Source organism: Chelonia mydas, chromosome 14, assembly GCF_015237465.2.
Source record: "Chelonia mydas isolate rCheMyd1 chromosome 14, rCheMyd1.pri.v2, whole genome shotgun sequence".
In the NCBI taxonomy this organism is placed as follows: domain Eukaryota; kingdom Metazoa; phylum Chordata; order Testudines; family Cheloniidae; genus Chelonia; species Chelonia mydas.
This window is the reverse complement of record NC_051254.2, coordinates 6,163,857-6,188,194: the sequence shown is the minus strand read 5'-3', so window position 1 is coordinate 6,188,194 and position 24,338 is coordinate 6,163,857. Positions and strand designations below refer to the sequence as shown.

The 24,338-nt window shown below is 42.2% G+C and overlaps 1 protein-coding gene across 4 annotated transcripts in view; it reads right to left on the bottom strand.

The window, feature by feature from the left end:
- Positions 1-24,338, bottom strand: part of LOC102930325 (ATP-binding cassette sub-family A member 9) — a 60,027-nt gene that overhangs the window by 5,114 nt on the left and 30,575 nt on the right. For 3 of the 4 annotated variants that reach the window (XR_006285631.1, XM_037914514.2, XM_043527616.1), the window contains 16 exons: positions 23,819-23,958; positions 21,704-21,823; positions 19,563-19,764; positions 17,774-17,940; positions 16,591-16,718; positions 13,476-13,613; positions 12,478-12,591; positions 10,288-10,458; positions 8,897-9,010; positions 6,653-6,781; positions 5,445-5,513; positions 3,900-3,991; positions 2,936-3,056; positions 2,030-2,147; positions 1,696-1,787; positions 356-534 (listed from right to left, as the gene is read on the bottom strand). Coding sequence is in view for 2 of the 4 variants with exons in the window: in XM_037914514.2 (XP_037770442.1) it covers positions 356-534; positions 1,696-1,787; positions 2,030-2,147; positions 2,936-3,056; positions 3,900-3,991; positions 5,445-5,513; positions 6,653-6,781; positions 8,897-9,010; positions 10,288-10,458; positions 12,478-12,591; positions 13,476-13,613; positions 16,591-16,718; positions 17,774-17,940; positions 19,563-19,764; positions 21,704-21,823; positions 23,819-23,958 (2,094 nt within the window). In the remaining 2 variants the exon portion in view is untranslated. Of the gene's footprint in view, positions 1-355; positions 548-1,695; positions 1,788-2,029; positions 2,148-2,935; positions 3,057-3,899; positions 3,992-5,444; positions 5,514-6,652; positions 6,782-8,896; positions 9,011-10,287; positions 10,459-12,477; positions 12,592-13,475; positions 13,614-16,590; positions 16,719-17,773; positions 17,941-19,562; positions 19,765-21,703; positions 21,824-23,818; positions 23,959-24,338 lie in introns of all 4 variants that reach the window. The other variant, XR_006285632.1, reaches the window with a different exon arrangement.

Here is a 24,338-nt window from a genome sequence, read left to right as displayed (position 1 = left end):
ATCATATTATTAGCAGTATTAACAACAACAATCTATTATAAACCCTCTCCATCTTGCCTAGAGTGGACAGTACAGAATTGATTATCCCCCTAATTTCACAGTTTGGCACCAGACATTACAATCTAAAGTTTAGACACAGATACATCCAGCATTTAACACACACTAATGTTAATTCTAACTTATTCTAAATGAGAAAATCTGGGTGGCTTATTTTCTTGGCTAAATCACCAGAGGAAGACACTTGGGCAGTTCGACTGTGGAGCGTCTGGTTTTCAGCAAAATTCTACTTTCTCTCTGCTTTATAGTTCTAAGATATGAAACATGAACTGAAAACTTGACGCCTTTTACTACATACTGTTTGATCGTAACAGCAGCATCTTCTTTCCTCATCCCTTTCACAGCTGCATAAACCTCCAGATGTTGTTGCACAGTAAGGTTTGGCCAGAGAGGGCTCTCCTGAGGGCAGTGACCTAGAAAGCCAGTTGTGCTCTCTTGCAGTTGAGAGGCGGTGGCACCTTTCCCCTTTGTCAGCACCTGAACAAACAATCTGTTATTCTGCACTTGTGTAATCTTGTGATCGATAAATGTGAAGAGTTAAAATTACAGGGCGATTATGGGCTTTTCAGGCTTTATGAAGGGAGAATTACTGAGCAAGGGACTGATCTGCAACCTTTGCTTATCTGAGTAGTTTCATGGAGTACAGGTTGTAGGTCATTTTCCTGCTCGATAGGGTCTATGGCTGTAGATGTTTGTTCTAGGTACTGTTATATGAACGACCCGTGAGAAATGCCAATGAAAAGCCTTACAAGACCATTTCCAGCATTAGCGAAAGTCCAAGATTCATTCCTGAAATGATTTACTTTTAATTTATTTTGAGGCAAATATAATTAGGGGTATGGATGGAGCGCATGCTTTCATTTCAAGTGTTCTGGCATTGGTTGGTCTACATAAATAGTGTTAATGTCGTTTTGTTCATTATTGCAAGTGACATGTTCTTATGTCAGTCACAATGACTGATGATAATTTTCATTAACGATTTTCAGAGCATGACGTGCTAGGCTACGGGCTAGATTCCAAACATCCTTTTGGGTCCTGCTTTGAGCAGGGGGTTGGACTAGATGACCTCCTGAGGTCTCTTCCAACCCTAATATTCTATGATTCTACAGCTACATCGGAGCCTGGGTGAGACTTGCAGCTTGTGGAGATGTACCCCCCACTAACTGTACTCAGGCTATTTGTCAAGTTGCAGTGGGGGAGGTTTAAGTTGGATATTAGGAAAAACTTTTTCACCAAGAGGGTGGTGAAACACTGGAATGTGTTACCTAGGGAGGTGGTAGAATCTCCTTCCTTAGAAGTTTTTAAGGTCAGGCTTGACAAAGCCCTGGCTGGGATGATTCAATTGGGGATTGGTCCTGCTTTGAGCAGGGGGTCGGACTAGATGACCTCCTGAGGTCCCTTCCAACCCTGAGATTCTATGATTCTATGAAGCATGTGACATGTTGTTCTCTCTGCTATTTTTCACAAGCTAGCTAGAGTACAGCCAGTGTGGGTATGTTTACACGAATTGCAAGTCACCCCCCACCCCCACCCCCGCAGTTGAAGAAGTAGCCTTTGTTTCCGTTAATGTATTGTTTAGGATTAGCAGTGGGTTTTTCATTCTGACCTGTATTTTAAAGTCTAACCCGTTTCACCTACCTGCCCAGCAGTCAGTGTTCTCTCTCCGGTAATCATATTGATGGTTGTGCTTTTACCAGCTCCGTTGGGTCCCAATAGTCCGAATACCTCTCCTAGAATGAATACGCATCAATTTTTAGTAAGACAGAATGTCAGGCATCTTCACCACGAAAGAACAAACAAACAAACAAACGAGAAATCTTTTGCTCATACCAGTGATCAAATAACATTCATTAAAAATTCCAGGAGGGCTGTCTAGAACTGAGACGTTCCAGTGAGTGAGTGGTCTACATATGTAACCTTCAAATCAGACAATCATCAGAATTATTATAGTAAAATACTCCTGGGTTCTAACCTTTTTTCACACAAAAAGAGACATTTTTAGTGGCCACTTTCTTCCTTTTCTTAAAAACCGAACTGGCTCTCTTGTCTTTATATTCCTTGCGCAGATCGTTGACCATGATAATTGGTTTCTAGGAAAGGAGGGAAATGAGAGAGAATTTATAAAGAACAAATCCCTCCCACTATCAAAGACAGTCTGGTTGTTCTCACTGTCGTGTGTGGCTGCTGTATACAGGTTTTATTCAGAACACTTCCTTTGACTATTTTGTTGCTGCTGAAATGTGTTGAATTTTCATTGCGAAGAGGGGAGATAAAAGTTCGACAGTGGTGAAATCTACTAGACAGTCATGTTAATCCCATATAGCTTTTTACTGTTTTAGGTAACTATATGGCTACCATTACCATAGTATCCATGTGCCTCACACTCTGCACACAGCACCTCTTTACTGTTTTATAGGAAAGTACTGTTCTCTCCATTTTACAGTTAAGGTCACAGAGGAAGTCTGTGTCACAGCAGGAAACTGAACTGGTTTCTGTGTCCCAGGCTAATGCCCTTTCCACTGGGCCATCTTTCCTGCCCATTCAGGTTAGCTATTATGCAGGCTGTATTATTAATTATTAGTTAAACTAAAAAAAAACAAACGTGCTTGACATTGAAAGAGAAGAGGTCACAATCCTTATTCCAAAGAGCACTCATTTTAGATTGCCCGAGAACAAAAGAGAATGACATTCTATTTAAAAATTGTATTCTCAGTTCTGATGATATCTGTTAATGCCACTTGGAAAGCCAATTTCTACTTACAGTAGAAGAATATAAGGGGAGAAACATTGGATTTCCATATTGATGTTTATTTTTTCCCCAGTGGGTAATTTGGGAAGAGTAAAGAGACAGACAGAAAAGGGCAACTTGAAGTTTTACCTCTTCCTGATTTTCAGAAGCCATTGCTTCCCCAACTCTTGCCCTTTCAGCTTGCACATCTTCATCTTCTTCTTCTGGTTCTTCAGGATTTTGATGGTTGTTCTCTTTCCTCGGGGGAATTCTACCGATCAAAGGAGGCAAACTCAGCATTATATCCTTTGTCCTAGTTCACAATTGATGTATTATGAGTAGAGCAAGACCGAATGGCTGTTTGGTTCAACACTTCTGCTTTTTATTATTTGCTATTTGGAAAGTCAAGCACACAAAAAGTTAAGAAATACCAGAATTAAGGTTGCCCATACAAACTTAATTCAGCCCTCTTGTTGCATATGGATTATGACAGCCTTGACCAACATCAGTCATATAGTATGTCTGTGGAGGAGCCAGGAATAGAACCCAGCACTTGTGTGTCCCAGACCAATGGCCGAAATACAAGAGAACAACCTCTCTCTTCTTATAGTCCTTTGTCTTATTCACTGTCCATTCTGTGCCCTGTATGAGGCAGGGTTTGTTAAGAACAAATAGTACAGGATCCTGTAGATAAAGATGGTATCAAAGTGCACCTGCAATCTATTTACTGGATTTTCCTAACCTTTGAATATGTGGTTTTGCAAACTTAACACCATTTCTCCTTGGGGCAGGGACTATATTTTTGTTTTGTGTTTGTATTGTGCCTAGTACATGGTCCATGACTGCGACTTGCAGGCATGACAATACAAATAAACAACAACATTGTGATTTCCCATTTTTCTAGCAAGAATACTTGGGAGGGGAGAATGTATCATGTGGAACCCTATGGAAACTATGCATGGATTTTTAAAAATATCAAAGTTGCTAAGTGTTTTGTGAAAAATTGAAAATATCAACTTTTTCTGTGGAAAAATGTATTGTCAAGAAAAGAGCGAGCGTAGGTGCTGTGTGGGGGCACACATGTGCTCATGGAAGGGCATGTGTGGGCACAAACCTAAAAATCGGATCCTCTCTCATAACTGCTCTTCCATATTTCACCTCCAGCCATCGAAGAAGAAAAATGAAAACTGCACAGTGGAGGTAAGGCTGAAAAAAAGAAGAAATAGTCAGCATTGTATGAATGAAAATAGCAACGTTGTATTTGATATATTTTAATTACAGTTGAGGTAAAGTGCCTTAAAAGAGGCATTGGCTTCTCCTCATGTACTAGTTACCTCCTGAGCTGCTAACTGGCTATTTAATGTTAACTTAATGTTAGGTGAATGTTAGGTTCACTTTATTAAGATTCTAATGTGAGAGATAATAGAAGAGTTTAATTCAGTTCTCCCTGTGTCTGCCTCTTATTTAATCTAGGTGGGTATTTATCCCATATTGATCACTCTGGCAGCCTGTTCTGCCTCACTTCTTTATTCCTCTTATGGATCCATCATATGTACTTCTCTGTCCCCACTTGCACAGAATCTGAGCATCTCCCAAATCTTCATGTATAAATGCCAAAATAAAACGCTCTTGCCCTGGGGCTGGCAGGGCCCCAACTATAAGGCTACGTCTGATACGATCTAAAGAACAATTAAATGAAAATGTTTCCATTTTAATAGTCCATATTAAAGTATTATCTTCCCGTTATTTAGCTGTGCGTATCCTTGGTTTTCTCCTCTAATGCTTCCCATTACTGGTAGCAATGGTGGTGGAACTGGCATAGGTCAGTTGCCAGTGTTTTAGCCTTCATGACATTGAACTCAACTCAGAGCAGGCCTAGACAACATGAGGGTATAATGTTAGTAATTACTGTCACCTTGTCTCAACTAGCTTTCTCACCATTGCTGCCACCGCTGGAGCACAACTGGTGGTAATAATGGAGCAAAATATTACCATTTACTACATTTTCCCCCATATAAGAGCCTAGTCCATGTAGACATAGTCTTCAGACTTGGGTTGAATTTTATGGACCCTGTTGGAGTCTACAGCATGTAAAATTGTATAAGAAGTTCATATTTGTATTAACTAATACTAATGCATAAAATGACAGGTAATGACAGATTACACTAGCAGAGAAATCACATGTTAATGCATAAGCACAAAGGCAAAAGGTAAGGCTGAGCTCACTGCATGATCTGGGGCTTATTTTGTTTTCCCTCGCCTGTTTCAGGCGAGCACTATTATTATTTCTGAGTAATTGGGTGCTGGCCAGCAGTCTGTCAACTGCCTCCTCAAATCCAGGCAAAGTTCTATTCTGTATGGAATGAGTCTGATATTCTTGTCCCACTTTCTTATAGGTAAAAAGCCTCAAACAGTCCAGCCTTCTCTAATAAGGTGACAGACGAGGTCCTGGGTTTATGGACTAACTTCTCCTGCCAATGAACATTAGGCTACATTGGAAAACTCTCCATCTCAGTCCAACAGATATGACCGTGAAACATCTGTCACATTATGTATGTTTTGCTAGCCGCGGGGAATTACACAAATGCAATATATAGTCACCACATTAGAATGTGTGTCCTCTGCAAAATAATAATGCAATATTAAAATTGTTTCTTACTGCAAAGACAGATACGAATATGTCGCTCCAATTGCCAGTAAAACTGAAAGCCTCGTATTCTAAAAAAATCTGTGGGTGGAAAAAAAAATACATAAAGTTTTAATATAATACTATCTAGTTTTAAAAGAATGAAGACACACGTCAGTAAATATTTCAGAAGTATGTGAACATTTCTGTCATTTTACTCAAAATCCTTCCATTAGCAAAGGGCAAATATAGATGCTGGAATCTGGGTGTCCTAATACTAGGAAATAGTTACACCCTCAAATACAGATATCTTCAGACTCTTCTCTCTAAGACTAATAGCTCTGTCAGATGCAAGAATTTTATCTCCCGAGCACCTCTGGGGAGAAGTGGGAACAATAAGGATTGCACAAAGCAATTTTCAAAATCCAACCCCTTAGAGCAGTGGTTCTCAAACTTTTTTTTTTCCCGCGAACCACTTGAAAATTGCTGAGGGTGTCGGCGGACTACTTAATGATCTTTCCAAATGTTGTTTGTACCATTAGCTAACTATTGTACAGCACTTTGGGTAAAAGCGCTATATCAAAAAACCCCTTAATAATAATTAACTTTTTTTGTTCTACATATAAAAGCACACAACTCATTTTAATATCAGTACCTTTCTGATGCGATGGATGTGCCCTCTCTCCCCCACCGCGGCAGCCCCCGAGCTGGGGCTGGGAAGGAGGGGAGTATCTCCCTCACCACAGCAGCCACATCGCTGAGGCTGGGAAGGAGGGCCGTCTCTTCCCTGCAGCCACAGCCCTGGACCTGGGGAAAGTCACCTCTTTCTCTGGCCGCCACACAAATTTCCCCCACACCCTCTTCTCACCCGCTGCCTCCTCCCACCTATCCCCTATTTCCCGCAAGGGCACCACCTCACTTTAAATGTGCATCTTCTCCAGGGTCCAGGCAGCTAATTAGCGGAGCCACACCTACGCGGCTTCACTAATTAGGCTGGTGGCCCTTCATTCTCTTGTGTGTGGCTGCCCAGGCATGCACCTTAGAGGGAACTATCCGTGGACCACCTGAATGGAGCTCGAGGACCACAGTTTGAGAACCTCTGCCTTAGAGAAACCACAAAGCTCTTTGCCAGGGTGTTACTGCCAGCTTCCCATGGAGAAACCATGAGGTTTGTTTTGTTTTTCTAAAAAACTTAGCCAGTTATGCATCTAGTTTCTTCGTGATATAGTACAATAGTTTACCTTCTGAGACCGGATCACAACATCTATTAATGGATACACAGGAATCAAAATGGACAAGAAATAATGGAAAATTGTCTCTATGGAAGCGATCCGCATGATGGTATCAATAATGAAGATAAGGAGCGTTACCTAAAAAGATGCAAGAAAGTAACTTATACTAGATTAAAAAAAGTAATCTTTGCTCACTGTTGCCAAGAATTGGATGACACTACATTTTGGGTTATATGGTGAATACCACACAACTTACTTATTAGATGCTGAATACTAAATACAAAACACAAATATGAGAAAGGTTGATGGGAAGGACTCAGGGTAATGGGTTAGAGTTGGTGTTTGGGAGAAAAGAACATTTCTGTCACTCCACTGCCCTCTAGAGCATCCTTAGTTTTTACCCCCAATACCTATTTGTCAGAAGCCGTACTGCTAATCCGACACATTCCAAAATCATGAGTCAGGTCCTAAAAAATAATCAAGAACTTTTTAAAAATTGGATTCTTTTTATTTGCCTTCTGTTTTTTGAGCTTGGGGTGTGTGTGTGTCACACTTCAACCTTTTCTCCACAACAGTGAGTGTTACACATTTATTTTGAATTAAAACAAACAGTCTCATGTGATCACATGACTCCAGGAGCTGGGACTTTAAGAAAACACACCAAATATTATGAAACTTCCAATGAAAATCAAAGGCGTTGGCAGCACTGCATACATTGGCATATTCTGGTAGATAAAATACTGGGAAAGACCCTTCCATTAAGTTGCAGCATAATTAGCATGGAGGCAGTGAACATCTTAGCTTGCTGATGTATTTATTTATTTATTTTTACCATGAGGCTTTTAGAGAGTTCAGAGTGACTATGCAGATATTTGTAAACAACATCATCACTTGGGGATCCTTTTCCCAACCTTGTAGAAAAATGACATGATGTTTGAACCTTTTTAGATCCAGAACTGCAGGATGTACAAACCAAAGATCTTCTCTAGGGCCTTTGCACCTCACCTCTAGCCTTGGCAGTACACGAAATCCTTACAAGGGTGTCTCTGGAAAGTTTATTTAGGTTGCAAGAGGCACCAAAAGAGTTGAGGTGTATTCTGCTACAACTCAGTAGTCTGCAGACCAACCATAGAAGGATGTCTCAAGTCTAGATCTGGTCAGAATTTTTTTTTTCCCCCCGCTCTGGGGAAAGTTTCAAGTTTTCAGCAAAAAAATTAAAATATTCTGATTCTGAAATGCCCCCTGGGAGTCATAGTTCAGGTGCCTCATGCTCCCATTCTCTTCTATAGATTGGGCTCCCTGGTCAGACTACATCTCCCATCATATAGCGAGGTCTCCCCTCTCGGCTAGGGGAGGTGGCTCACATGGCCATGGTGCATCATAGGAGCTGAAGTCTGACCAGGGAGCCTGGACCATAAGGAGAATGGAAGTATGAGGCACCGCAGCAGCATTTCAGAATCAAAATATTTCAGGTTTTAACCAAAGCTTTTTGATTTTCAGGCTTAATTCAAGATATAAAACTGTCTCTTATGAAATGTGTCGGTCATTATCTGCTACAAAAAATAGAAGTTCCCTGTAAAGCAGACCCTTTTCACACAAAAAGCACCAACTTTCCATCAAAAAGCAGTTTAGGCGGAGAATTTTGAGCCAGCCCTATTTAGGAAAGAAATCTGTTCATGAGGCAGCTCCGAGCCTCTGAAATAGTCAGTTAGGATCCTGCGTGGTACAGTTTCCCCAAGGCCAACTCTGTGGGGGATTTTTGTTGCTGTTATTTGGATTGTGGTTTACAAGATCCAGACGAAGAGAGATTTTTTAACAGACAAAGGTGGTCACAACAACAATACTTTGTATTTCCATTTGGAAAAACACACACACAAACAAAGATTTTGCTTATAGAGATTTCACCCTGTGCAAAATATTCGGGCCGGGGGGGGGGGGGGGGGGGGGGGGGAGAATCAGTTTTCAACCACAAAAAACATGGAGCAAGAGACAGTTGGGAATTCTGGGTAGGGGACCACAAACCACTTGAAACTAGAAAGGATTGGAGAGGATATTAAAGAAGAAAATGATGTGAATAATGCATCATAGTTAAAGGTACAGAGCTGTCCTTGTCATAAGATGACTGTCATTTTCTATTTCCTGGAGCTGCACAGAGTGTTTCCACTTCTATATCATCACCTGAACGCTCAAAAGCTTGAAATACAGTTTCATAAACTTTATAGCATGCGGTACATAATCTAGCCATTTGCTTACAGCTATGAGGATAAACGACCAAAAATCACAGCTGTTGCATCGCTTTCGAAATGTGAAGGCAATTAAATATACGAACAGGATCATAGAAATTCCATAGCCAGTAATACCGGTAAACTATAGAGAGGAAAGCTCTTATTAGGGGTAAGTGAACTGGTATGAACAAATAAAACCTATCTGCACCACTTTAGTTCAATTTAAATGACAATAATACTGAGGATCAAGGGATAAAAAAACCTCTCCAATTAAGTGCAAAGTACTTTTATAAGGAGGCTAAGATTTATTATCTCCATTTTACAGAAGGGGAAACTCAGACAAAATGCAGTGAAGAAGAGAAAATAGAGCAACAAATAATAAAAATGCCTAGCTCTTACATAGCCCTTTTCATCCGTGGACCTCAAAGCACTTCACAGTCTGTAATATACTTATCCTCACCACACCCCTCTGAGGCAGGGCAATGCTCTTATCCCCAGGGCACAGATGGGGAGCTGAGGCACGGAGAGACTGAGTGACTTTCCCAAGATCACAAGGATGTCTGTGGCAGAGCAGGAAACTGAATGCAGGTTTTCCATCTGCAAGACTAGTGTCCTAACCACTAGACCATCTTTCCTCTCAAACAGCACAAAGATTTAAGCACCTGCGAATGTGATAGTGCTATCTGAACTGTTTAACAAGCAACCTGTGACCATTTACTTGTTGGGGATGTATTATGTTCCTCCTTGCTTTGATTATTATTGCTAGGGGGAAAACCTGCTGCCCTGGATATAGTTCTGCTCTGAGACCTGGTTGTGTCCAGAATTTCATCCCTAAAATCAGTGAGCTTACTCTGGTTTTGCACCGGTGTAACTTAAAACAGAATCAGACAGTTTCCCTAGAAGTGAAATTGCAATGCAGACTATAACTACCAGAGCCATCAACTCTGCGAACACTTGTACATAATAGGAACTCGTTGGGAAATCTCTTCTAGGCTCATCTTGCATTTTTCTTTTTACTAGGTGGGGGAGGAGAGAGCAAGAGGAAATACAAAAGACCTTTTTCACAAACAGGACTCTCATTTCACTGTGAGAAATCCATTTTCTGCGTCTGGGGCAAATTCAGAATTCTTGCTGGCAGAAACGGCAACGTTTTGCCATGGATCAAATTTTAATCTTTCCATATGAATGCCCAGCAAAAAAAATGGCCCCTTTGCCTTGCTCTGACCTATGGGTGCAGACACTTGAAGAGCGAACTGGCATAAATGATTACAATTTAAATGAATTCTGAAGCCAGGAGCTGACCGGCGTAATTGCTCCCCTTCCCTGGTGTAGAGAGAGGGGTAAACTTTATCTTCTGGATTTCCCTCTCTTGTTTTCAAAGGTGAATTATTTTTCAGCTATCTAAATAATCAGATTTACCAGGGCAAGAGCTTCACCGGCACTCTTAGAAATTCTGTAACTCAATGCAAAGATAACTCCAAACATTGAGAAGAGAAGAATCAAGTACAGGGGAATATCCACCAGAGCCTGCCCACACCAGTAGGCTGAAGGGAAGAGCCCAGAGACCAGCAGCTGGGAACGAGCTTTTATCTAGGAAAGGAAAGGAAAAAGAGAGGTAGTATTGTAGAGTTTTTAAAAACAACAACAGTCCTTCCAGTTAGTTGCCTTTATGTTCCAAACTGGCTCAGGGAAATAAAGGTACAAACAAATCTCCATTTCTTCTTCCTCTGTAGAGTTATCACAGGACTTTCCCCTTTCTCACTCTCTCTAGCTATTAGAAAAGGAGTACTTGTGGCACCTTAGAGAATACAGACTAACACGGCTGTTACTCTGAAACCTGTCTCTAGCTATTGCCACTCTCTTCTTCTCCTCCTCCTCTTCACTGTCCACATGTCTGTTTTCCCCACTTCTCTCTCTCCCACCCCATTTGTTTCTTCCTTCCTTCTTTAGTTGCTTCTTTTCCTTGTCTCCTTGCTTCTTGTCCCGATGGCAGTGGAAATATCTTAATAGCGTACCCTGAAATACTGGTTTTCATTTTTTATTCTTCATTATCCGGTGTCTAAAAATGTTAACAAGGTAGCTCCAGAACAAAGTCTTTCTATGATTGTCGGCATTCATTAAAGCAAATCCAGGGATGTTTCTCGTGTCAGTTTAGATGAGCATGCTGTGTATAACAGGACAATAGAGTAGATGGATAAAGGGATACATCAGGGCATCATGCGGGCAGATTTAATATTCCTTCAGTGTATTCTTCACTCATCAACAGAAAGCTATACATTAATCACGCTATTTCCCCTACAGGCTGGGAAGATTGAGGGGAGGGTGGGAGGAAGAGAAAGAGACACTGTTATTGTCATGTTTATATATTTGGGAGGCTCCCAGACACTACCATGATGGAAGCCATTGTGTAACTAGGTAGCTAGATAGATCCCTGATACAACTCTATTGCATTCAGTGAAAGACTTCAGAACACACATTCCTTCATAGTGGTAGATAATCACCTCTGAGTCCGTCACTTAGGCCAGGCGTTCTCAGGACAATTTTTTTGGTGGACTCAGAGTGTGGCCCCCAACTCTTGCTGGTGGCCACTCTCACATTTTTTCCTAAAATACTTAATTAGCTTTAGGCAAAGCAAATAAATATGCCCATAGACACGTCCAAATCATTGTAATATATTTATTGCTAGCTAGTTAAGTCTGTTGTGAAAAGTGATATGAACAAACATACAGGTATCACTTTTCACAGCAGACTTACTCAGCCCAGGCAAGCCTAGGGACAAAATAAGCCCTGGATGGAGGGTCAGGGGAGGCAGCGGGGGGCCAGGGGAGATGGGGGTGAGGGGTTGGGGGAGGCAGCAGGGGGCTGGAGCCCGATGCCCCACAGCCAGAGCCTGCCCCCCCGCCCCTCCCACCCCAGGGCTGAAGCCCAAAGCCTGAGCCCCACCGCACATGGGAAAGTAGGGAACTCATCGGCTGCCTGCTCCTACAGCAGTGCGCACCAGGGGACTCCAGAAGGGGGCACTCCTGCTGCTGGCCTCAGCAACCAAGACCAAGACAGGGCATCCAGGAGCAACAGGGAGGGGGAGTGGCCACTGCTTTGCCTCCTCTCCTCCAATCACAGCCCAGGAGGCCCTGGCCACAAGAAAAGCCCCTGGTGGCCACGTTTGAGAAACACTGAAAGTCCATCTGATCTGCCTGCAATGTCCTGTACATCAGAGGAGAAGAAGAAGATGGAGAAATGAGAGAATAAGTTTGTATATTTCTGGAAAATAAAGACCCCCTCCCCTTTTTATAATTGCAATTTGATTCTATTAAACCTGCCTTCTTCCGTCATGAGAGTATCTGTCTTTGACCTGTTACATATTTGTACACAGCTATCACTCTGCCTCTGCTCTCGGTTTTATTTCTCTAGATAGATCATGCCTTGGTCTTTTAGCTGTTTCTCAGAGTGGTTAATTTCAAAACCTTTTAGTATTTTGATTTCTCTCCTCTGAACTCTCCAAGATATGTCCTTGTAAGAATGTGACAGCCCAAACCAAATGCAGTACTGAAACTGAGATCTATCCAGGCCTCCCCCTACATAATGTCTAATAAAATTCAAGGATTTTACCTTATAATCTTGTATGCTGTTCATTGCAAAGTGAGGTGGGAAACCAGGAATTAAAAGCAGCAAAAAAAAAAGATAGATATCAATAAAATAATCCCATAATCCTGGATGATTCTCCTGGGGGGCGAAAAAAATCAGAAAACATCTGAAGAAAACATCTGCATTGTATTAGTCTGGGTATCACAGCTAAACCTGGGCAAATAGTTGGGTTTTTTTTTTGTTTGCTGGAAGTTCAGAAAAATTTGGGGAAAAAATTGGTTTAGGTCAAATCAAACCTGAAAATTCTGAAAGATTTCAACAAATGCAAAAAAGTCTGTTTCAGGTTGAGGGACACATTTCATTCCACTTGATATGTTTTGTTTCCAAGCATTTTAAAAGGTCTAGAGTCATAAAATTTTGGAGGAGGTACCCCCTTATCACTTTTAGTCCAGTGGTTAAGGCACTCATCTGCGATGCGGGAGAGCTGGTTCAATTCCCCCGTCTGCTTGATGTTGGATAGGGATTTGAACTTGGCTTTCCAACCACCCAGCTGAGTGTCTGAAACACCAGGCTACAAGGAGGTCCCCTGCGTCCTCATGCCTCCTCCCATAACCTCTCCTCCCCCTCCAATAGCCCCTCCTCTCCCATACTCCCCTCCTACCCCGCACCAGAGACCCAATGATTAGGGGGAGGCTGCCAGAAGGGAATTTCAAGACTCATGACTAGGGAGGGCCAATGAACCCCCGAAGAACGTTCTCCTACACACAGGCTATGGTGCAGAGTTCTCTTTTTTTACAACAAAAGGATATGAGCCAAAGTCGCCACTAGTATATGCAGGCCCAACTCTGCTAAAAAAAAAATGTTTATAGTTATACTAGTGGTGAATTTGGACCTATACATAAAAAGAGATAAAACAAAATTGCTTCCTAATAAAAAACCTGATCACATATTGAGAAATTAGATACCTCTTTCCCAACCATATGTATTAGAAGCATTTCTGGCAGTGAAGTTATGACACTTACAGGAAAAAATGGATGACTCCAGATTCGAATTTGTGCTGTGGAATTTAAGGTTCGCAGCAATGCATTGCTGATGATGTTCACAAGCACTGGAAAGCAGTTGATTGTTTCTATGCTGCACATAACTGTAAACCTGTAGCTCTGAAGAAAAGCAAGACAAGACAAAAGCTCAAAGGTGTTTTCTAATGGAGGGGGAATCAGGAAAATTATTCATCAGTTTACATTCCCACTAACAGGCTACTTTACTGAGAGATGAATCTAGGAAGGCGTGAATTAGTTTTGCATTTATGTCGGCAGGAGTCTAGGCTACAACTTGACCTGCTAAAATTGAGCCAAGAGGTGTTAGCCTGTATCTAGAGGAGATTAGTAAATGTGGTTGAGTTGAAGTCAGGCTTACTTAGCATGTTTTTGGACAAACAGACTCATACCAGTGAAATGTCCCTCATTGTAGTCCCATGAAGACAATAAATTATGCAAGCTTACCACTGCACACCATTATACCACTCCTATCAGTGGCAGATTTAGAGTTAGTGGGGCCCTGTGCGCAGCTTCATTTTTGGGCCCCTCCTTGGGACCCAGCCAAGAAAAAGAACATTCGCTCTGATCTCTCCCCCCACACCCCTGTTTTTCATTCTTTTTTTCTTCCTCCTTCTCCTATAAGTAATAGCAAGTAAATGAAAATAAAGAGAATTACCTTGATAGTTTTTGTAGTCTAACTTATTTTTCCACAGACCACTTGAAAAACCGCTGAGTGTCTCAGCCGACCACTTAATGACCTTTCCAAAGATTGTTCGTACCGTTAGCTAACGATGGTAAAGCGCTTTGGATAAGCGCGCTTTATAAAAAAAAATGTTAAAAAATGTTCGGGTGTGGGGTCTGGCCAGGACTTAGGGTGTGGGGGGCGGGGGGGGCTCAGGGCTGGGGGGTGCAGGGTCTGGGAGGGAGTTAGGGTGCAGGAGCGGGCTGGGGGTTGGGGTGCAGGGTCTGGCCAGGAGTTAGGATGCAGGTGGCGGCTCAGGGTTGGGGCAGGAGGTTGGGGTGTGGAGTGCTTACCTGGGGCAGCTCCCATTTGGTGTGAGGGGTGCAGGTGGGAATGTGGGTCGGGGTGCAGGAGCTCCCGTTTGGTGCTCAGGGTGGGGGTGGGGATGTGGAGGGGTGCAGGAGTCAGGGCTGGGGTTGTGGGGTGCTCCCTGAGCAGCTCAAGGCAAGGGGCTGGGAGGGTATGTGTAGGGGGAGTGCGGAGGTCACGCCTTTGCTCCGCCCTGCCCCAATTCCACCCCCTTCCCCAAGGCCCTGCCCCTGCTTCTTCTCCGCCTCCTCCCCTGAGCGCGCTGCGGCCCTGCTCCTCCCCATCCCTCCCAGAGCAACTTGAGTGCCGGCAAACAGCTGTTTGGTGGCAGGGAAAGCGCTGGGAGGGAGGGAGAGGGGGAGGGGCAGGAACATGGCACGCTTGGGGGAGGAGGTGGGGAAGGGAAGCTTGGTTGATGGTGGGGGCGGAGCCTGCAGCAGGAGCCCCAAGAGCCGGCAGGACCAAGCTTCTGCCACCACAGTTGGGGAGCCCCATGCCAGGGCACCCTGTGTTCTACTGTAAATCTGCATCTGACTCCCATGAAGACCTTGGCAGATTCTAGTCCTTCCAATCCTCACACAGGGTTTGGCATCTCCACTGGACAAAAGGTCAATCTGTTGTCCTCTTTGTCAGTTCAGGGTGGCCCTTTATGCCCCGAGCCTCTGTGTTTCCTGGGTCTCTTAAATCAGGTAACAACTGTCACTGCCCCTTTCCCTGAGAGGGCTACTAAGGCTGGGTATCTGCATAACCAGTGTTGGTATTTTTCACGAATCACCTCTTAGAGTACATCTACACAGGGATGAAAGACCCCGGGCATGACCATGGCTGGCCTGTGTCAGCTGACTTGGGCTGAGGGGCTAAAATTCTCTATGTAGACGTTTGGGCTTGGGCTGGAGCCTGAACTCTGGGACCCTCCACTCTCATAGGGCCCCAGAGCCTGAATATCTACACAGCAATTTTGCAGCCCCGGAGCCCAGGTCCTGTAAGCCTGAGTCAGCTGACCCAGGCCAGCTGTAAGTTTTTTTTATCCCTGTGTAGACACAGCCTGAGTGATTCCAGATCCTCCAGGAAATCGTGCCCAGCGAGCCAGGAATGCACAAATACATCTAGCATGCCTTGACACAAAGGCCTCTAAATATTCTCCTGTCCTTATCATATGGCTCATCTCAATACAACAGCCTCTGAAGTTTTCATGCTTCCAAGGACGGGGTGAAAGATACAGACAATATTTATAAAGTTAAAGCCACATTTCACAAAAGATACTGCATGCATTTGCAATATCTGTCACAGTCATATAGCATCAGATTGTTTTGCATTTCAAGTAAAATGCTGTTCCATTTTTAGGGCAAGTTCCAGAGACAGCTCCTGGTTTTGCAGCTCAATAAAATGCATCCACAATTCACTGAGAGCGTAAAACTGCAACCACAAAAATGAAGCGTGTGACCTGACCCAGCTCAAAATCAGGCCTTTCCTGGCTAAATATAAGCCCATTTGCTTACCCACATAAGATTAGTGCTTATTATTTAATACGAGATGGTCTAGATCATCAGTCTGTGATTTGCCCAGTGTAAGAGCAGTGTGTTGCTGACCCGACCCTGGAGCTGCCCTGAAGAGGGATTGTGAATACCAGGACCACAGTCTTCTTTCTGATCTCCCCACTACTTTGCGGCGGGCGTGTGCTGTGATCTGCCTGTCCCTGGTGCAGCGTATACTTCCCAGTGCACCTGTGTAGCTCTGCCCTGTCCATGCGCAAATTCAAGAAGGGGGACAAAACGGCTTTGAAAAGCCTGACACCCCCATGTACTGGAAGTGGTGCCATGGAACCCCAAGCCCCTTTTCTCCTGGATGCAGGAGGGCCACAATCTGGCCATATTTGAATTAAATTTTGATGTGTTTGTTTATTTTACAATTTTGTGAATTTCACTTTGGCTTATGTTTGATCTTCATGTCATTGGCGCCTATCCATCAGGAGCTTCATTCAGACAAGTTCCACAGAACCCACACTGGCATCTTGGTTAATTATTAAAGAAAAAAGGAGACACACACTACCTGGTGCTCACAGGATACTTGCATAGCCCCATTATGTATTAGCTTCTCTGTGATATTTTTCCCTGTTGCTACTTCCAGCATTATGTTCTGAGTCTCCAGGGCATGGATGAAGTCCTGAATACTTGAACCTAGTTTGAAGCAACAGCAGAGAAATCGCAATCTTTGAAGTTGCTGTTTTTTGTTTTGTTTTTTTAAACAATAAAAGTTCTCCTCGGGTCTTTGGTAAAAAGTCCCCACCTGCCAAACAGGACCAGAGAAATTATAATAAAGTAAATTCTATGGAATTCATACACCATTTGTGTAATAATCCATTGCATTTTCTCCACAGTTAGTTAATTTGCTGCGTCCAAATTTTTGCATTATGAATTGACTCACTACTCTGCTGATTCTCGGTATGTTTAATTAGTTTACTGCCCTAATTCTTCTGTATTTCAGCTGTTTTACTACTCCTATTAATTTCTGCTCTCTTGCTATCATGCCTATGATTCTTCTTCTTTGCTACCTTGTCCGTGTCTCTCTCTCTAACACCACCTCTCCCATCACTGCACGCAGTCTCCCATCTCACGTCCATCTGCTTTATTTATTCCATTCCTTCCCACTTCCTTGCTTTCATTACCACAGTGTTCACAACCCCTTCCTTCTCAAACTTTCTGTGCTCCATGGCTCCTTCTCCTCACAACTTAAGCAAAAAGAACAAGGAGTCCTCGTGGCACCTTAGAGACTAACAAATCTTTTTGAGCATAAACTTTCATGGGCTAAAACCCACTTCATCAGATGCATGGAGTGGAAAATACAGTTGGCAGGTATAAATACACAGCATACTGCAGCATCCTTCTCTCAGGTAGCCGAAACACACGTTGCCCTCATTCGTTCAATACAAAACGAAACCACAAAAGTTATTTGCCTTCCAGGTGATCTGACAATGTCATTCTTCTCCTCAGATCCTTTCTCTGGCTTGTCATTCAGCCTCACATCAAACATAAGCTTTTTGCCACCACCTCCAGATCACCCTGTCCTTCTCTGCTTCTTGGGTTGCTCTCCTTGTTGAGCCCTGTATTGCCCTCTACGACATCTGCTCTGCCAATATTCCCGCCCCCCTCTGCCCCCGTCAAATTTCCTTGCCAGGCTAACAGCAATGGTGTAGAAAAAGACCAACCTTGCTGTTCTGTTTTGCCCCCCTCACCTGTTTCATTGAAGACTAGAAGGCTTGTGACTTCCTTGTGAGATTGTTTTCCGGGAGGAAAAAAATACAGACCAGAGGACAGCTCCCAAGAATTGAATTGTTTCCATAAGTGAATTATGATAAATTGGATAGCTAACGGTAGCATAAAAAGTCCACACAGCAGTAATCTAGATAGAAGAACAGATCACAAATGAGTTTGGAGACAAGACATTTTGCAAGTTGCATTATTGTAGGGGGAGCTAGTAGCAATCCATATATTTCGATTGTATTGAGAAAAAAACATTCTTGCCACTTTATTTTGAGAATGTGTAACACCCCCATTGTGTATGTCAGGCCTTTAAAATTCAGCAGGAAGAAAGCTCCAGGGTTAGAGAGGTGCCTTTTCTTTGACCCATGAAATTCCATTCAGGTTTGGCAGAGATATAAACTTTCGTAAATCACCATTTCCCTTCTATTGCTTGTGCTCCTCAGGGAAATTATGGTAGTATGCAAAAAACAACAACTGAACATGAACATTCTCGTCTAATGCCGGGCTGACACCATTGCAAAAGCAGCAGCAGCGTATGTAGCAGTGGGAACCTCAGAAGCAGACGGCCTCTACAGGGGGTGTAGGGAAGAAAGCTGGGATTCCGGTGACCCCTGCACAAACACAGGTCCCCACTGGCCCATCCCCGCCTCAGAAGGCACCAGATGGAAGGTGCTCCTCCAACTTCCTGGGTCGGTGCGGGGGAGGAGAAGGGTAAGAGATCCAACTAGTTCTAACCGTAATAACCAAGCAGCTGGTTGAAATTTTTTTTACAGTAAGATCTTCTGCCGGAAAAGAGTTTAATTGAAAACAATTTTTCTTCACAGAAAAATGTTGTTTAATTTTTTTTGTCTTTGACAGGACATTTCTATACAAAATTAAATTAAAAGATTTTATTTAGTTTCCTTTTAGAAAGTCAAAAAGATTCTAAATTTTGTATTTTTTGTATTTTTCTTTTACTTATCCTTTCCCCCATTTCTGCTATTGAATGCAACAGAATGAATATCTAGGGTTTTTCCTTTCTCCTTTTTCTTTTTTTCAATTCTAACTTTTCACAACTTCCTTAAAACTTTGGAAAAGTTACAGAGTTTTTCCAGAGTTGGAGAAGTTTTGAAAATGTACCGATTAGGGGGAAATTAATGAGAAACAATAAAAAGTTGAAAGAACAAACAGACATTATTCATTCTATTGCGTTCATAGACAATATGGGGAAAGGAAAAAATGTGAAAGGAGAAAACACAAAAATTTAATATTTTTTAACATTTTCTTTTTTTAAAATGCCAAGATGAAATGAAAATTTTGATTTTTAGTTTTGAAGTTTTCCCACCCCCCGCAAAAAATCAAGATATTTAAAAAAAATTTTTTTTTAAGAAAGAACATGGGATTTACAACCAGTGCCAATAATCATATGACTAATTTAATTATGTACATCGTTCAGTGCAAGAAACTCCCGGTAATAAATTAATAATGGGATGGGGATGCGCAGTTAGGGAAGCTTTTGTGTAGCTGGAATTGGCAAGGTAGGCATTTCTCCAGAACACTGGGATGATCAGCTTTCTATGTCACGAATCAGTTAGAGCAAATATGTGATTTACAAGCAAACACTGTTGTGATTGAATTATTTCTAATGGTCCAGGAACATTCAAGGTGAGAGGGAAGTGGATCCCTGAAGTTCCATCCTAGCCCACTCCGCAGATTGCTGTGCTATGAACATCCTCCCACAGACTGATTTCACCTAAACAAGTCAGAAACACTGGCACTTACATAGATCTAAGGGTTTTATCTTCATGCTTTAGCTTTAAAAAGCGAACTCTTGCCATGGCACAGACTTGCTGTCTCCAGAGCGCTGTGCCACTTACAGTCGCCTTTCCTATGTCTGAGAGTGACAGAAGACCTTGTTCCATTTCATCAGCAGAGAAGGCATCTCTTTCCTCTTCTGCATGCTCCTCACTGAAAACACCATAATCTACAAAGAGTTTTTAAAGTACATAGCTCAGCATAACTCCTTGACAATGTTTTTTTACATGTAATAAAAACAGAAACACTGGCAGGGACAAGAATACACAAAATTATCAACTACTGACCAGTACTACATGGCAGGCTGAACATAACTATCTTCTAGTTTGCTACAAGGGAAGAGATCTCAGTTAAGAAGGGCTCTTTGGGGAGTATTAAGTAATAGAAAACATTCTAGGACCTTGAAGGGATGTACAGAAAATCCATCTCTCATCCACAGTTCTGTATCCAGAGATCTCTTCCAGTTTTCCACTCATAAGGCTTCTTTTCCATAATTATACACTTTAGTAAAGGACATCTGAAGGTTAAAGTATTAAGTAGAATTTTTCATGTTTAAATCTGATGTTGCAGGTATAAATAGACCCCTAAGCCACCACGGAGAACCCTCCAAAAGGAAATGTTCATCATTCATGGAAACCCGTGTTTTCATAAAATAGAATTCTTAGGAGTTAGGAGCATTCTGTGGAATAGCACCTGGATTCACTGTATTAATTAAAAATAAACAAATAGAAGACTAGAGACATTTATAATACTCAGACACAAAGTGTACGTAACCGGTTGTATTTGAGGCTCAGAGTCACTAAGAACAAGTAGACACTGTGCTCTGGTTAGCATATTGTCCCACATGTCTGATTCTGCACCACTGACTTCACAGGGAGCAGGATCAGGCTCTAAGTGCATAAAGTTTTAAGCCCATCACCAATTTTATTAGACACAGTTAAAGTATAAGAACAATAAACTATTCTTGAGTGAAAGACTGAAACAATAAATACATTTTCTGAAATTTAAAAAAAGTCAGTGTTTGATACAGTCCTTAGTTCTATGAACTGAAACAAAATCCAAAGTTTGGGATTTAATCTTCAGCAGGAAAGAGTCCTGTGGCACCTTATAGACTAACAGACGTATTGGAACATAAGCTTTCGTGGGTGAATACCCACTTCGTCGGATCTTTAGCAGGTTTCAGAGTGGTAGCAGTAAGTGGGCTTTAGCCCACGAAAGCTTATGCCCAAATAAATGGGTTAGTCTCTAAGAGACCGCAAGGACTCCTCGTGGTTTTTGCAGAGATCACTTTAAAAAAACAGAAAAACTGTGGTATATTGAAAACTGTGTTAGAATCACAAGCTACCACTTCAAGTTCTAAGGATTTCCTGGTCCTGCTTGCAGGCTAAGGGGGCTCTGCAGGGAAGTGCGGCATCTGGCTTCTCAGCAGGGAGTCTGCAAAGAGCCTGACTAGAACAAGGTGGGTTGAGTTCTGCATCTCTGTCTTAGGGAGCAACCTGCTTTGTCTCTGTTTTTAAGGTATGGATTTTAAGAAATCCAATCCAATCTAAAAATTGGAGCACTGGTACACATTCTTCCCTGGACAATTCAGGAGAACTTTGCAAAATAAGTTGCAGAATGAAGTCTATGCTACAGACTTTTCTAAAAGAATGCCTGCCTCTTTGTTGTTGTATCTTATGAAATAATTACAAAAGCACTTACAAAAAGAAAAGGAGTACTTGTGGCACCTTAGAGACTAACAAATGTATCAGTTTATTGTTAGTCTCTAAGGTGCTACAAGGACTCCTTTTCATTTTGCGGATACAGACTAACACGGCTGCTACTCTGAAACATAAGCACTTACCTTGTCATCCATTTAATATTTAATAGCAAGTCAGGAGTAAAAAAAAAAAGTTCTCTTTCTGTGTTCTATATGTTTGGATTTCCAGTTGTTTTTTAGCCATGTTTAAAAATATAGTTAACTATTCAAAGCAATTTTGCTAGTAATTTCTATCTTTGAGGATGCCCAAAAAGGTAAGGATTCACATTTTAGCAGAAAAAGAGCATATGATTAATTTAAAAATAATTTTCCCTGGCTGAAAACTGCATGTTTGGACCCAGTATTTTACCTTCTTGATCAATTGCTGCTTCACTCTCCAGCTTCAGGAAGACATCTTCGAGGGTTGTCATGCTAATGCCATAATTAATAATCCCTTGGTCAGAGTGGCTGTCTAGGCCACAGAACAGATCTGCACAACAGAATGATACATGTACCTTGAAGGCATAAGAAAATTAAAATTTATCTGGGCTAAAATTGCGCTCTCAGGTATAGAAATGTAAATTCAATGTAATTCCAAACACACTCCTGTACTAGAAAGCAGAATTTAACCCTGTCTTCTAATCCTAGGGTAACCATTAGAACTATGGGTTTACAGAAATCTCCAGGTCTCTATTTTTAATCAGTCTTCTTGTTTGATAATATTCTGCTGAGTATTTAAAGACTGAATTGAAGTTTTACTGGAATACATACACTCAAGAGTTAAAAAAATACCAGGTGCCAATTTTGATTGTCCACTTTTAAAATTTTCAAGCACCTTTACGCATTCTCCCATGCTACCTCTTATGCATGGAATGAGTTCCTGGTAATGATTTGCAAAGGCAACTCAGTGTCCTCTTTCAAATGCGTCTTTAGAACTCTTAGCTGCTATGATGCCTTAACAAACAACCCAGCAAGGTTTAGACAGCTGATTCACTGGGACCACTGCCTTTCCCAGTGACCAGTTTCATTTCATTATTTTCTTGTGTTCATCTCATTTGTCTGTTTAACGTACTGTGATGGGGCAAGGCCAGATGGCTATAGAAAAGTAGTGGGAGATCGATATATTAGCTCCAGGCTAAACAAATCACTGGTACCAGGTTAAGTGAAATGGAAGCTGCTCCAGGTCAATTAAGACACCTGGGGCCAATTAAGAACTTTCCAGAAGGTAGGGAGAAGGCTAGGTTGATTGGGACACCTGGAGCCAATCAGGGGCTGGCTGAAACTAGTTAAAAGCCTCCCAGTTAGTCAGGTGAGGGTGCATGTCAGGAGCTGTGGGAGGAAGTTGCGCTGTTGGAGAGGCTGAGTAGTACACACCATATCAGGCACAAGGAAGGAGGCCCTGAGGTAAGGGTGAAGTGGAGCTTGAGGAAGTGAGGGCTGCTGTGGCAGAAGTAGCCCAGGGAATTGTACATGTCATCTTCCTAAAAGGTCAGCTACCATAGCTGATACTATTAGGGTCCCTGGGCTGGAGCCCGGAGTAGAGGGTGGGCCCGGGCTCCCCCCCGCCACCTTTGCCCCCTGATTAATCACTGAGACAGGGAGACAACAGAGACTGTGCAAGGAAGGATAACTTCTCCTCACCTCCCTTGCTGGCTTATGATGAAAATGGCTCAGTAGACTGTGACCCTTGTCTCTAGAGAAAGAAGGGTTATGTGGAGGGTCACAGCGAGCCTCTGAGGCTAGCAAAATCCACCAGGAAACGTGGGACCCACGGAGGCAAGGACAGAGCTTTGTCACAGTACCTACCTACCATTATTTTTCAAATTTCAACCTTTTGTGCATTTTCAGGCTCTGGCTAGGGCTGGATCTGTAAATGCGAAAATGCGGTAAGTAAGACTGCGCTTACGGTATTTCCAGCCCAGTTGGAAACATAAAATTAGTAGAACTCTTATGAGGGAGCATGTACTCCAAACTCTGGCTCTTTGCAGACTCAAAGAAATATCAAAATTTAAATAACTAAACTGAAACTAAAATCTGATTCCTAGGGGTGCTGGAACAATTTGTATAACGGGGCTGCTAAGAGCCATTGAACCAAATTGTAAACCCTGTGTATAATGGAATCCACTTCAAGCTAGGGTGTGTGGCAGTACCCCCAACACCCCTAGTTCCAGCACCTATGAGCATTCCTTTCAGTTTCCTTCATCATTACCCTGCATTTAAGAGAAAAAATAAATATTTGTGTCAAGTTCAATTTTTATGTACTTCGTCATGAATGGAAGAAAAACACATATTTTGATCTTAAATACATACAGAGTCTAAAATCTTGGAAAAAATTCCTCATGCAAAAGTTCCTCATCAGTAGGTTGCCTTCCTGATGGAATTCAGGAGTCAGATACAATATCTCTCAACATTAATTAAAAAAAGCAGAAAAAAGAGAAATCGTTCTATGCATGGTGGATTCTGGATTATGTAAGCACATCATTACCTGGAAATTTATCCACATTTTCTAAGGGCAGCGTATAACTCAGTTCATTTCCATTCTGTCCTGTGAATGTGGCATCAGGGATGTACTGTCTGACCAGGGATATCATGCTCTCAGAGTCACAAACCTCACTGACATGCATCCTGTTCATATTAAGAAGGCAAAGGCTTACATTTCCACAAGAACAATGTAGGTATCATTATGATGTCATATACCAAGAGAGTCAAATCCAGCAGTCTTTACTCCAAAATAACATCCAATCCCTGCAGCAGATCCTATTTAGACAAAACTTCAGTGGAAATTTTGTCTAAGTAAGGACTGAACGATTTGTTACCAACTCCTTGTGTTTAGCAAACACATGAGGTTGCTATATGTAATAAAACAAGTGTTTAGGAATAACCAACTGATTTGACAGTATCTACAGGAAGAGTTTGGCAAAAAGAGTTTTACAAAGGGCCCAGTCCTGCAAGGTGCTTAGGAACCTCAATGTCTATTGAAAGGAGCTGAGGATACTCAGCATCTT